Consider the following 14,209-nt stretch of genomic DNA (forward strand, 5'->3'; position numbering starts at 1 on the left):
AAGACTTAATAATTCAGATTAAAAATAATTATTTCTAACGTAATTCTCCGATCAAAGAAAACGGATTTTGTTCGTTCTTTTTGACGATGTACATGTATATGGGTCGTATAATTTGATTAAATTGGATATCATGATATGAAGAAATGGGGACGCGATTCAACAAAAATGGCAGCATTGAATGACTTAAATAATAATAACAAATTTTATCCTTATGTTTCCATTTATTCAATGTCTGATAAACTTGCTAATTATTCAACTTTTTATTTGCAGAAATTTAAAATTAATTAGTGACAAATAAGCTCAAGATATAAACACAGATAACCAAAACTCCCGAAAATCATGCTGTGTGCAGGTATATTTGTCGACTAACTACATGTAGCTATGTAAGGATTGAGAAATGTTTATTTCATTGTAAAAAAAAAATATTTATTTTCAATGAATTGAATTCAAGATTATCTTGACCACAATAAGAAGTAAATTATAATTAAATCAGATTTTTCAGAAAAGCGTAAGAGATCTAAGTACGGTTTATCACAATATTGATTGCGCTATTTCACGAGAACTTAATATTGTACGACTTACTTTATTGCTTGTTTACCAGTGATAATTAGGTCGTTCTGCATTCTATTATTTAAATTCCGCTTTTTCATTTTATTTTGATTTTATTTAATAAATTAAGAAAAACATTAAGGGAAATGCTTATTTTAGAAATAACATTCCGATAAAAACTTACAAAACGAAATTTACACGATTCTAAACACACGATCTCGCACGATTAAAAACGCACACGATTGAGTCTGATACACGAACGATCTTTCACGTTGAACGAACGATCACTCACGATACACGAACGGTTTTATACGATTGGTTTGTCAACAATAACGTTCCAGCCACTGTACGTGTAACACCTACACAATCAGGCAAATGGATAGTAAGCAAATATAAATTTCCTTTGAGATATTTATCTCCAAGCATCATACTTACCTGTTAGAGTTAACAATAGCTACTCATTCCCGGAAATTGTTACCACCGACGAGTCAAATTTTATACACTCCCCAAACCAAAGCAGCACCACCTACTTCCGCGCATGCTCATCTTCATTCGAGTTACCATCTCAAATATTTTTAACATATTCCTTAAATGTTGATGATAATTTTGATTTTTGATGAACTGGTCATCTAAATGCGCATAAGGATGTAATCCTCTTTGGCGCAAGTGGCCTCATAGATTTGACACTATTTTTGTAAACAAGCAATGGGGCAACAGAAATTCCGAAGGCAAGTGCTCGATACTGATAATTTTTTCCCCTCTACTGCAATCTGAGATATTTTCTGCTTTCTAAATGGATAGGAACGTGCAAATAAGCATCTGGCAGATCTATAGAAAAGGCCTAGTCCCGTATATTTAGTGACTGAATCACTGACCTTAAGGTTTCCATTTTGAAATGTTGATTTCTTATAAATCTTTGTAGTTTTCTCAAACTTAGAATTGCTCGAAATCCCCCCCCCCCCATTGTTTTGAACAATGAAAATTGTTGAATAGAACCCCGCATTTGAGTCTTTGGGATCTACAACTTCTATTGCATTTTTTTCTAATAGGGATTTTATTTCCTCCAGAATAACTTTCCGTTTTTCTGGATCTTTCGGAATTTCTGTGTGCCTGATGCCTGTGAAAAAAGGTGGCTTCTTTAATAATTCGATTTTGTAACCTTCTGAGGATAAATTTGTCTTTTGATATTTATTCCCAATTTTGAGCAAAATGTTGGAGTCTTCCTCCAACTTTGATATTTGGTTTTGGTAGCTTCCATGACTGGCTGGGGGCATCTAATATTTTCCTTTTTTGGAACTTAGATGGTTGAAAGGTAGATTTTGATTGGGTGCTCCAACCAGAACGCCTATAGCTGTTAGAGTTCTTTGTATCTGAATTTCTGTAAGAGTTGCCTAATACACTAGTTCTGCCACTTGAACTGAAACTACCTGACTTGTCCAACCGTTTAAATTTTTTATCTGGAGGCTTACCAGCATCAGATTTCTCAGAAAAAGGGCGTTTCTGCCCATTGTGTTGTATGCCGTAGGCTTTGGATGTTTCTCGTACATCACGTATCATATCTGATGATTTTTGAGTTATTTCCTGAACCTGACCAGCAAACAACTTGTTCCCTTCCAAGGGCACTTTGAACAGTTCATTTTTAGCTAGTGAATCTGGGATATTCATAGCGTCTATGTTTTTATTGCGTCTGGCATGAGACACGGCTCTCTGTTGGAACCTTAAACTTTTATCAATGGCTGAAAAAGCAGCGTTGTCCTTGCGTTCAGATGAAGGAAGGATATGGCGATAACGAACTGTATTCAATCTCAACGTCCATTAAACAATATACAAAATAAGAGCAGAGCAAAGACGGACCTCTGAAACATCAGAGGTGGGATCAGGTGCCATGGAGGAGTGAGCATCCCCTGCCGACCGGTCACATCCGGCGTGTGCTCGTTGTCATGATTAGGAAATAACGGAAAAAATTCGTTGTCAATTCAGTGTATAAAACATGGACTAATATTTGGTATGAAAAACGTCAGTCAGCTTTTGACGCAATGATATATTGTATTTGCTGACAAGTTCATTTTATCGACCATAGAATTTACGAAATGATGATTTTAAACGAGACTGTTGATATTCTTGTTTCATCAACTTGCTTGTCAATAATTTACCTCGTTTAAGAAATTGCTCATATGTAGAGTACGCTCTTGCGTATCGAATCAACTGAGATATATATACTCCGTATGCAGGTGATGAAGGTATGTTACAACGCACTTTGAAAAATTACGCACATTGAAAAATTTTTTCAAAGTGCATTAATTTTTGGGACCAGGTTAACGCACTTTGAAAAATTTTTTCAAAGTGCCTTGAATTTGGGACCAAATCAACGCACTTTGAAAATTTTTTTCAAAGTGCGTTAAAACTGTACATCATAATTTTACACCATGTAAACATTTAACGCACTTTGAAAAATTTTTCAGGAAACAAAAGGAATAAGACTTATATTTTAGAAATAGACAACAGTATTATCCCCTTGCAACGTATGATTGGATATAGTGATGCGATTATGCGTGTTATTACTTTATGTGCATTTAGTTTTTTCTGTGTGGAATTGACGTAATTTGTATCGGGATCTTTTTGGGAAGGAATGCTCCGCTTTAATGCGGTGCCCTTACTTTGATGTGTCTTTTTTGTAAAAACTGATGGATTGAAGAAAACCAAGAAACGGAAAACGAGGAAAAGACTGGCTGTATTAAGGTCTATCAGCTCAACTCTTTATCATTCCCACCCAGATATATCTATTTCTATAACTCGTAACCTTAAGTGTCAATGATATTTGAAAAAAAGAGCATTCTAAATACAGTATAAGAACTGCACAAGGAAGGCTGCAGTAAATCGAAATTTTGTTCTTTTAAATCTCAAAGTTTATTTATGTTCATTTTCAGAAAAATCAGAATATTTATAACTAGCTGTAAATTCCTTATTTTTCGTAAGTGTTTTTTTTAATCGCGAACTGGCTCTCAAACGTCAAATCGCTAGAATTATAAATTGCGAATGAACGGTTTATTAACAGATTTTACATAGATTTAAGCACCAGAAAAATAAAAGCGAGAAATATTTTTTTTCGCGGGTAATACTTCTCGCGAAATTACGCAGAAATTAATTCCTCGCTAATATTAAGGAATCTACAAAACCTGTCTGCTTTTCGATGTTAATTTGATACCATATCTGATAATCTCTCTGTTAAACTCCAGGTGTTTAAAAACACAAGTTTTGCCAAAATTATAGAGTTATTTCCCAAATAAGTAAGGTTTTATGAAAATTCATATAAATATCTATAATTATTTTTAGAATCATTCCAATATGTTAACATTTGAGAATTGACTAAGAGATAGGCGGAAGAACAATACTATCGTTCGTAGTTCTTTACGACATTGAATGTTGACCTTTTGACCCCAAATTTAAAAAGGGTCTTCCTAAGGCCACAGGGATTCTGTTATGTTAAATTTCATTGCAAATGTTTAAAGGGTTGGCGAGATATCGTGTGGAAACGAAAGCGTTACAGAAAGACGGATGGACGGACAGCTAGACGGACGGACTGACAGATAGATCCAAATAAATATCTCCCACTTTTCAAGCTGGGGACAAAAAGTATCAAATCAGGTTCAAATGATAATTTATCATACCTTGTAGTAATATTAACTAAGCCATGCAGAATTATTTTTTCAAAGTGCGTTAATATGGTCGATATTAACGCACTTTGAAAAAAAAATATTTTTTCAAAGTGCGTTAACCTGGTCCCAAATTTTAACGCACTTTGAAAACATTTTTCAAAGTGCGTAATTTTTTTTAAAGTGCGTTGCCACACAAGGTATATTGCTGCATAAGTAGGGGAAGTTGACAATAGAAAACTTAAAGTCATCACGTCTATCATATAGCTTGGTTGTTAAATTACCATTAGTGTCTTTTTGGAGTAAAATATCCAAGTATGAAACAGATGTGTCAGACTATGTGGTATCTTTTATCTAAAGCTCACCAGGATACATCATATCGACATCAGGATAGAAATAACCCTTGTTAATTTACAATACGTCGTCGATACATCTAAATGTCGAGTTGAAGGCCACAGCAAGTGTTTTATTCTATTCACGCATACAGTTTTTCATAAATTCTGCTTCATATAAATATAAAAATAAGTCTGCTAATAACGGAGCGCAATTTGTACTCATGCGATTCCAATAGTTTGTTGGAATGCCTGGTCTTCAAAAACCACATAGATATTGTCAATCAGAAACTCAAGCATCTTCTTGATGTCAACTTCAGAGTACTTATGTGTGAAATCAGAATCTGTTTTAACAAAATAATTTTTCAAATGACCAATGACGAGGTAAGTAAACTTACGAGTTCCATTTTTTGTTGAAGAAGCAGCTGTCAATGATATCAAAAAGCCTGGATTTTAATTTGTCATGGGGAATCGCTGTGTATAAAGTTGAAAAGTCGTAAATTTTTAAGCTGTTGATTTTTGTAAAGTCTTGTGATTTCGAATTGCCCAATAGTTCTTTAGAATTTTTAAGAATCCACATCTGATTTACACCACTTCTTGAGTATAGAGTTGCACAGTACTCTTGAAGTTTTTCCTTCACTACTGTCAATATTTTAGTGAGAAGTAACGACAGAGGCTTGGTTGAACATTTACTGGAACCTGCAATGTATCTTTGTTTGTAAGGATTAATCTTATGTAGTTTCGGAATCCAATATATATATATAAGGTAGTTCAAATTCATTTTGGTTCTGTGGAATATTAAAAGTATTCAAAACTGACAGGTGATTTTGAAGAATTTCTTCCTTAGAAAGAGAAGTATAAGTATAAGTAGGGTTACCATTTGTAGAATTAAATCCAAGTTCTTCTAGAATGCAATTTATATAATGAGCCTTACAAACGAAGACAATGTTGTTACCTGCTTTGTCGGCAGAAACCAGTAGGTACTGATCGTGTAATCTATCTAATTCTTTTTTCACTTCTGGCTTATTGAACACTGTAGGATAGATGGTTTTCATTTTGCCTCTCATTTTTTTTTATACGTGACTTTAACATGGATCTGATACATTTAATCAATTCTGACAATGTGTCAATGTTTTCTTTTTTATATTTGGCCCATCGTCTGGCGTAATTTTCCACAGAATCCATAATATTTATGAAATTCCGACGCCAGTTGAAGGATCGGGGTTCCCTATATTTAGGACCTTTTAAACAGTTCTTTGGGACCATGATCGTTTTTGAGTCCTTTATTAGTACTGATATAAGTACTGACTGTTGCATCTATAACTGGACTTTTCCCTATCTTGTCAAACTCTTCATCTGACCATTTATACTGATATCTGTGACGATTTTTAAAAGATGCAATTTTGGGCAATGGCTTTTCAGTCTCTTTCCAAGCATTAACTATAATGCCATCTGCAGGTAAACTAGGCCCATCAGATTGTTTTTTACTGGAGAGGCCAGAAAATGACTGGGATAGAAAAGATTTTCTAGCCATCTCTTGGGGCTCTTTGGCTTCAATGCCAAGTATATTTTGCACATTGTGAATCATATTGTCCCAAGATTTTGGAACTGAATCCTCGTCTTCCTCTGCTGTATTAGCATGCAGAGGTGCCTCAACTGCTATATTTACACAGTCAGGTACATGAGGAACTTGTCTAGAACTTGTGCAAGTACGCTCACTCTGCCACGAGCGGCGTTTATCTGGAGACGTTGTGTCTAAATAACTGCAAGTATCGTCATCATCAGCCAATACATTTAAGGGGGGCTCATTGTCTTCGGCGTTGTTACTTGCCAAAGAATCTTTATTACCAACAGAAAGCAGATTGATAACTTTATTTTCAAAAGCTGTTTCAAACATCGCATCGCTTTCACGTCTAGATAAATACGCTGAAGAATTTACCTCAGGCACGATGTCGGAGTATACGGGTTCCGAGAAATCAGGAACAAGGGGAATAAATTGTCGTTTAGAAGATGAGGTCTTTTCATTTTTAGAATCCTTACCATGGTTCTTAGTAGTGTGGCTCTTACCAGAACCACCAGGTTGTTGTTCCTTACCAGTTCATTGGCGAAAAAGCTTCCCCGACTCGTTAGATCCTTTAAACACATGTTTTTCTTTATCTTTACCCATCATGAAGAAACATAAAAGAAACACTGCTGCGATCGAAAATATTCTTCACGATTTCAGTAACAACTTTCTTTAATGGCGCCAAGAATGAAGATGAGCATGCGCGGAAGTAGTTGGCGCTGCTTGGGTTTGTGGAGTATATAAAATTTGACTCGGCGGTGGTTACAAATTCCGGAAATGAGTACCTATTGTTAACTCTAGCAGGTAAGTATGATGCGCAGGAGATATGTGAAGTTTACCTAAACTGTACGATCAGGTAATCTAAAAAAGTTAAAATGTACCGGAACAATCATGTACAGTAAAACTCGGTTATAACGAAGTCACGGGGACCTAGGAATTTACTTCGCTATATCCGTAATTCATTATATCCATAAAAGGAATATGTAAAATTTGTATAGCTGGGGATCCAAAATAACTTCGCTATAACCGTAAATTCGCTATACCCGTGTTCGTACTAAACGAGTTTTGCTGTATAAGGACACAGTGTTAGAGAGACGACAGTTAACAATGAAAAAAAAGCTTATTTGAACCCTTTGTCCAGGTGAGTTAAAATGTCTCCAAAATAACGTACGGTGGCCCTTGGTCTTCTCTTCACTTTTTTTTCTTATCTGAATTGCTCCACTTTTTATCTGCTCCCCTTTCGTTGCTGGTCGAGTATTGCCAAAATGGATATCTAGGAGAAACATATATATACCAAATATACATTATTCTAAGATGTCTACAGAATTTTGAAAAAGAATTTCAACAATGAAGCACTCAGACTAGGCATTTTCTTTCTTTGTTTAATCCATTATTGAGGGTGGAGATATTTAATGTATGTAACATTCACTGTGAGCAAAGTGGCTATGTAAAAAATAATGTCGCATACTGTTGTTATATTGCTATAAAACATTGTGTAAAGTTTCTCATTCATCTGCAGATAATAATAAAATATTAGGATCGAGTATATACTCAATTTTGAATTTACTTTGTATGGTTTTGATTATATGGGATTAAAAGTACTCAACTTATTGTCTGAAAAAATAAGCAATTTTAGCAATACAAATAAAGAACATTTTTCTCAGAATGTATCAAAAATAGAAGGTTCACATCTCTAATGGTTATACATATTACAATCACTGTTCAATGTTTAAATAAGGTACAAATAAAACCATGGTATAGATATCATATTGTAAGTATATCCTCGACATTCTAACTGTTTCACAATGCAAGATGTTAAGGAAATGCAACCGGACTGCTAAAAAGTAACACGAAAAATACCACACACACAGATAGGAACTTATTTTGGGTGGTACATGTAACCCATCTTCCGAATCCAACGTCAATTTAAATACTTTTAAAGATGATAGACAGATACACAATAAGTCATATTGTAATTTGCTAAAATATATGAAAATGCCAATTAAATATGCCACAATTTAACAATTGTTTTTGTCCCAGAATTACTACACAATTACAAGTAGCAATGAGCATAATGCATAATATAATACATACATCGACGGGACGATCTTTCTTCTTTGCTGGTGTGCATTTTAAATTGTTCCTGTTTAAAAAAAAATGTAATACTGTATTTTTATAACCTTTCATTAATTCAGCAGGTTGGCATATTCTAGATTAGAAATGAATCATATGGAGAAAACGAACAGAATTGAAGAACAAAAGCCCATAAAACAATACAAAACAGGAGCAGAGCAAAACGGAGCTCCAAAACATCAGAGGTGGGGTCAGGTGGCTGAAAAAAATTACTGATTTCAACCCGCCAATAAAGGAACAACTCCTTCTTTTTTATAAATTTTTTTACATGTAAGGCCCCAAGATGCATCGACTTACAAGATTCTAAATCTCCCATTCTCTGAAATAATGGGATTACATACTTTATATTAGCTAAAAATTTCAAAAAGTAGGTCACCTACTTTTAAGTTGACGTCGTTTGATTACACATTATGCATCAACTGACATAGTTTGATGATCATAGGCTTTAAAGTGTCAAAAATATGCCTTCAACTCAATTTGAAAACAATGCCTTCAAAATTAAACCAGAAGTCTCTGTCGAAACTGTAGCTTAACTGGTTTGTACTCATAACAAAGGAAGAGAAAAGTAGCCATTGGAACTTGAATCTTTACAACAGTAATAAATATAATAATAATGCTTGATTAAATCTTTTTGGGGGGTAACTTGTTACAAGTTACCCGGTATATTAAAATCAGACCAAAACTGCAGGAGGAGTAGCGTTTTAAAGGAATTTCATTGAAATTTATATTTTTAGTAACCATGGCAACAATGTTTATCGGAAACAAAAATCGAGGCACTAGATTATGTATCTCAGTGTAGTGTCTTTGTGTGTCAAGTTATATTGAAATCGGACCAAAACTGTAGGAGGAGGAGTGTTTTATGGAATTTCACAGAAAAAAAAATTCATGAAAATTTCTATTTTTATTAACCATGATAACACCGTTTATCGAAATCAAAAACCGATGCACTAGTTAATGTATCTTAGTGTATTCTACTTTTGTGCTAAGTTATATTGAAATCAGACAAAAGCTGTAAGAGAAACATTTTGATAAACTGTTTATAGACAGACAAACAGCTAGACGGAAGGATGATGGACACCTCACTATCGCATAAGCTCTTATGATCTCTGACCATCTTTTCACGATGAAAATATCAGGATATACATTCATATGGCACAAAAGTGTTAAAAGTTTTTCGACTAGTTCATTCAAAAGTGTCAAAGAACAGGTTAAGACAAAATAATCTCGTTTACGGACGGACATGGTGATACAATATATCCCCACCCTAAACGTCGTTTGCAGGGGGTATAAAATTGCTTTCAATGTCTAAGTGGTCATGGTCATTGATAATGAGAAAATTAATGAGAAAAAATTAGAGAAAAAAAGAGAGATTTATTGAAAGGTTGTGAAATTAGAAGCATATGCTTTTTTTACTTACTTTAACCACTATTAACTCAAATAATTTGAAAACAAGATGTGTTTGTGAAACACTGATGCCCCTGTATCTCAACATAGCAAAGATTAAACTTTTTCTTAAACGTAAATAAACTAAATTAGTATCCAAAGTAGGGTTTTCTAGAAATACAATTGTGAAATATGATGCCTTAGCACCATCTGTTCAAAAGTTATGGCAGAGCATAATTTGTTTTAAAGGTAGGTCAAACTCCAGAGTCAAGGTCAAAGGGACAAAGTTGTTGAATTCTTATGAAAGGTCTTGTCAAAACTATTAAATATGAGAAGTATCAAAGCTCTAGCCCTAATTGTTCAAACGTTATGGTCTATGTCAATCATTTTAAAAAGTAGGTCAAACCCAAAGGACAACGTCAAAGTTCTTAATATAAGGAAGTATGAAAGTCCTAGCCCTGGCCCTTCAAAAACTATAGTCAAGGTTTGTTTTTTCTAAGTAGCTGAAGGTCATGGTGAGAGGGTTAATGTTTTTGGTATCCAGTGAAGGTCTTATGCTCACAATAATTTAACATATGGGAAGTATGAAAGCCCTAGGCTTTACCGTTCAAAAGTTTTGACCATGGTCAAAATTGTTTCTTAAGTGGAAAAATCTAATATGTCAAGTTTCAAAGGTAATATTTGTTGATATCTTTTGGAAGGATAACGAACGGTATTCAATCTCAAAGTCCATAAAACATTACAAAATAAGAGCAGAGCAAACACGGACCCCCAAAACATCAGAGATGGGATCAGGTGCCATGGAGGAGCGAGCATCCCCTGCTGATCGGTCACATCTGCCGTGCACTCCTTGTCATGATCAGGAAATAACGGAAAAAATCCGTCGTTAATTCATTGTATAAATAATGGACTAACAATTGGTACAAAACAACAATCAGCAGTTGACTCGATGATAAATTGCATTTGCTGACAAGGGCATTGCATCGACCATAGAACTTACGAAATGATGTTAAACGAGACTCCTGATATTCATGTTTCATCAACTTGCTTGTCAATAATTTACGTCGTTTTAGAAATTGTTCATACGTAGAGCATGCTCTTGCGAAAAGAATTAATTGATATATATACTCCTTATGCAGGTGATGAAGGTATACTGCTGCATAAGTAAAGGAAGTTGACGAAAGAAAAGTTAAAATCATCACGTTTATCATATAGCTTAGTTGTTAGATTACCATTAGTGTCTTTTAAGTAAAATATGTAAATATGAAGAAGTGTCGGACTCTGTGGTATCTTTTATCTCAAACTCACCAGGATTTATCCTATCGACATAGAAATGGAAATTACCATTATTAATTGACAATATGTCGTTGATATATCTAAATGTCGAGTTGAAGGTCACAGAAAGTGTTTTCTGCTTTTAACGCATAAAAGTTTGCATAAATTCTGCTTCATACGAAAATAAAAATAAGTCTGCTAAAAACGGAACGCAATTTGTACCCATGGGAATTCCAGTAGATTGTTGGAATAATTGGTCACCAAAAACACATAATTGTCAATCAGAAACTGAAGCATGTTCTAGATATCAAGTTCAGAGTACTTATGTGTGCAATCAGAATCTGTTTTAATTAAATAATTTCGCAAATGATCAATTACGATGTAAGTGAATTTACGAGTTCCAAAAGTTCTTTAAAAAATTTTACCAGCCACATTTGATTTACACCACTTCTAGAATATATAGTTAAACAGTACTCTTGAAGTTTTTTCCTCACTTCTGTCAATATCTTAGTGAGGAGTAACGAAAGATGCTTGGTAGAACATTAACTGGGACCAAGAGTTCTTTGGAAATTTTGAGAATCTCTATCTGATTTATGCCACATCTAGAATAAGCTGTAGAACAGTACCCCTGAAGTTTTTCGCTAAAGAGTAAAGATGAGGGTTTGTTTGGCATTTGCAAGACATTATGAAACACTGAAATAGCAGACGTATTTTATGGTTGAAGCAGACTTTGTCCAACATCTTAAACCTGAAAAGAAAACACTTGCTGTTGCCTTCAACTCGACATTTAGATAAACCAACGACATATTGCAAGGTATGTTTTTTTGAAAATCAGTTAAATGTGATAGATGAGCTCAAAATGTATGCCTTTGTACACTAAATTTTCTCAATGTCCAATCAATCTTTAGCTCTGGTGATTAGAAGGTCATAAATAGGGTCATTTCCATCCTTACGTCGATATAATTTATTTCGGGGAGCTTGCTTTGAAAGATATACAAGGGCCTTGAATCGCTCTTCTGATAAATTGTACAAATTATCACTTGTATTTGAAGTCTCTAACCTTAAGTATCCTAAAACCTAAGTTGCATCAACTGATAAAAAGTTTGATGATTCTTAAGGTGCGGTCACACGATGAGACTTTTCATCAGATTTTCGATACGAATTTTCCATCCGATTTGCTTTCGACTAAAATCTTACCGTATGACCACCCAAGTCTAAAGTCGAAAGCAAAGTATGAAAGTCGTTTGGAAATCGGATGGCCGTCAGATTTTCATTCGACTTTCTGAAGAAAATTGAGCGTCACAATGACATTTCCCGCGAAACGAAATTAAAAAAAAACATGTAAAAAATAACAGTTTTTCGTTTTATATATAAATACACATGTGAAATAAAATAAATAGAAAACTTCTAAACCCAAAAACATTGTGCAGAAAAGAAAAAAAAAACTACTACTAGTACATGCATACCCTCCAAAAAAAAATATCATGTATTCTTTAACCATAGTTTGCAAGCACGGAAATGATTATTTATCACAAATATTTTTTCGGTTATTTCGTGAATATTATAACAAGAGGCCCATGGGCCACATCGCTCACCTGAGTAACTTGGTCGATGCAGACCTTTTTTAAAGATTTGCTCTATATATATTTCTATGTAAAACTTGGATTCCCTATTGTGGTCCCGCCCTACCCCGGGGGTCACGATTTCACAATTTAATATCTACACTACCCAAGGACGCTCCCACATAATGTTCAGCTTTCCTTGCCCAGTGGTTCTTAGAGGAAGATTTTAAAGATTTGTTCTATATATTTCTATGTAAAACTTGGATTCCCTATTGTGGCCCCGCCCTACCCCCGGGGGTCATGATTTTGACAATTTAATATCTACACTACCCAAGGATGCTCCCACATAATTTTCAGCTTTCCTGGCCCAGTGGTTCTTGAGAAGAAGATTTTTAAAGATTTGTTCTATATATTTCTAGGTAAAACTTGGATTCCCTATTGTGGCCCCGCCCTACCCCCGGTGGTCATGATTTTAACAATTTAATATCTACACTACCCCAGGATGCTTTCATATAAGTTTCGGCTTTTCTGGCCCAGTGGTTCTTGAGAAGATTTTTTAATGACCCCACCCTATTTTTGTATTTTCTTGATTATCTCCCCTTGGAAGGGGTCTTGGCCCTTGATTTTAACAATTTAAATTTCCCTTCACCCAAAGACGCTTTGCACCAAGTTTGGTTAAAATTGGCCCAGTGGTTCTTGAGAAGAAGTTGAAAATGTGAAAAGTTTACAGACGGACGGACAGACAGACAGACAGACAGACAGACAGACAGACAGACAGACAGACAGACAGACAGACGGACGGACGGACGGACGGACGGACGGACGACGGACAACAGGTGATCAGTATCATGAGCTTTCAGCTCAGGTGAGCTAAAAAATAAGTGTTTTTAAAATTAGCATAAACTGTACATGTTACATCTTTCACGCATTTTTATTTTTTTTTTTAAATTACTACCGGTATCTACAAAACATAGCAATTGTAAAGTAGAAACCCCATGCGACAACTTTATTCTTTACCTGAAATTCCGAATTCTACAAAATTAAAATAACACGTTTTAAATAAATCAACGAATTCTTTTTATATAAATCTTAAATAAGTAAGTTATCTCTTGAGGGCGAATTCTTTAGTTAAAATACATGCCAATACAACGTATTACATGTACATTAAACTAAGTGATCGTATTATGTGTATAGGCGTCATAACCAGGAGGGATTAGCCCCCCTCCTCCACATTTTTTTAGAAAGATAGACATTATATAGGCATTAAACATTTATACATTGTGATGTATGTTTAGCTCCTCCCCCTTTCAAGACGCAAGTTGCATTATAGGTAAGAGGTAGGCCTAGTGTTTGTAAAAAAAAAATGGCACTGAAAGTAGTTCGACCCCCCCCCCCCCCTTCCCTAAAGAAATATATTTTTCGTATTTGATCAAAGGACACATTTTTTGCTTGTTGACCAAGTTTTGTTTGTCAGTTTGATTTTTTTTATCTCTTTCACTTAGCCCGGCCCCTTTTGGTTTGCTTCCGATGTAAATGATTTGTGAGGGGAAGAGGAACTCTTACACAATTTTTTTTTCTACAATATTCAGCGGTAGTTTCCTTAACACATTTCAAGTATCAGTTCATTTACATACTCTCGGTAGAATTTATACTAAAAAAATATTATTTTTAATTATATAATAAAGAAAACACTTTATCCTTCAAGTACTAAGAAACTACAAAATATTAATTTTGTTCCGCTTTTTTCAACTTTTGTAT

At 34.6% G+C, this 14,209-nt stretch overlaps 1 protein-coding gene across 1 annotated transcript in view; it reads right to left on the reverse strand.

The window, feature by feature from the left end:
• The window catches only part of LOC134248599 (uncharacterized), a 48,878-nt gene that overhangs the window by 15,365 nt on the left and 19,304 nt on the right, over positions 1 to 14,209 (reverse strand). Inside the window, exons 3-4 of the mRNA XM_062731013.1 lie at positions 8,193 to 8,241; positions 7,270 to 7,371 (exon numbers count right to left, since the gene is read on the reverse strand). Of these exons, the coding sequence (XP_062586997.1) occupies positions 7,270 to 7,371; positions 8,193 to 8,241 (151 nt within the window). The remainder of the gene's footprint in view (positions 1 to 7,269; positions 7,372 to 8,192; positions 8,242 to 14,209) is intronic.

Source organism: Saccostrea cucullata, unplaced genomic scaffold, assembly GCF_032062105.1.
Source record: "Saccostrea cucullata isolate Sc308-1 unplaced genomic scaffold, CSIRO_AGI_Scuc_v1 ctg3466, whole genome shotgun sequence".
Taxonomy (NCBI): domain Eukaryota; kingdom Metazoa; phylum Mollusca; class Bivalvia; order Ostreida; family Ostreidae; genus Saccostrea; species Saccostrea cuccullata.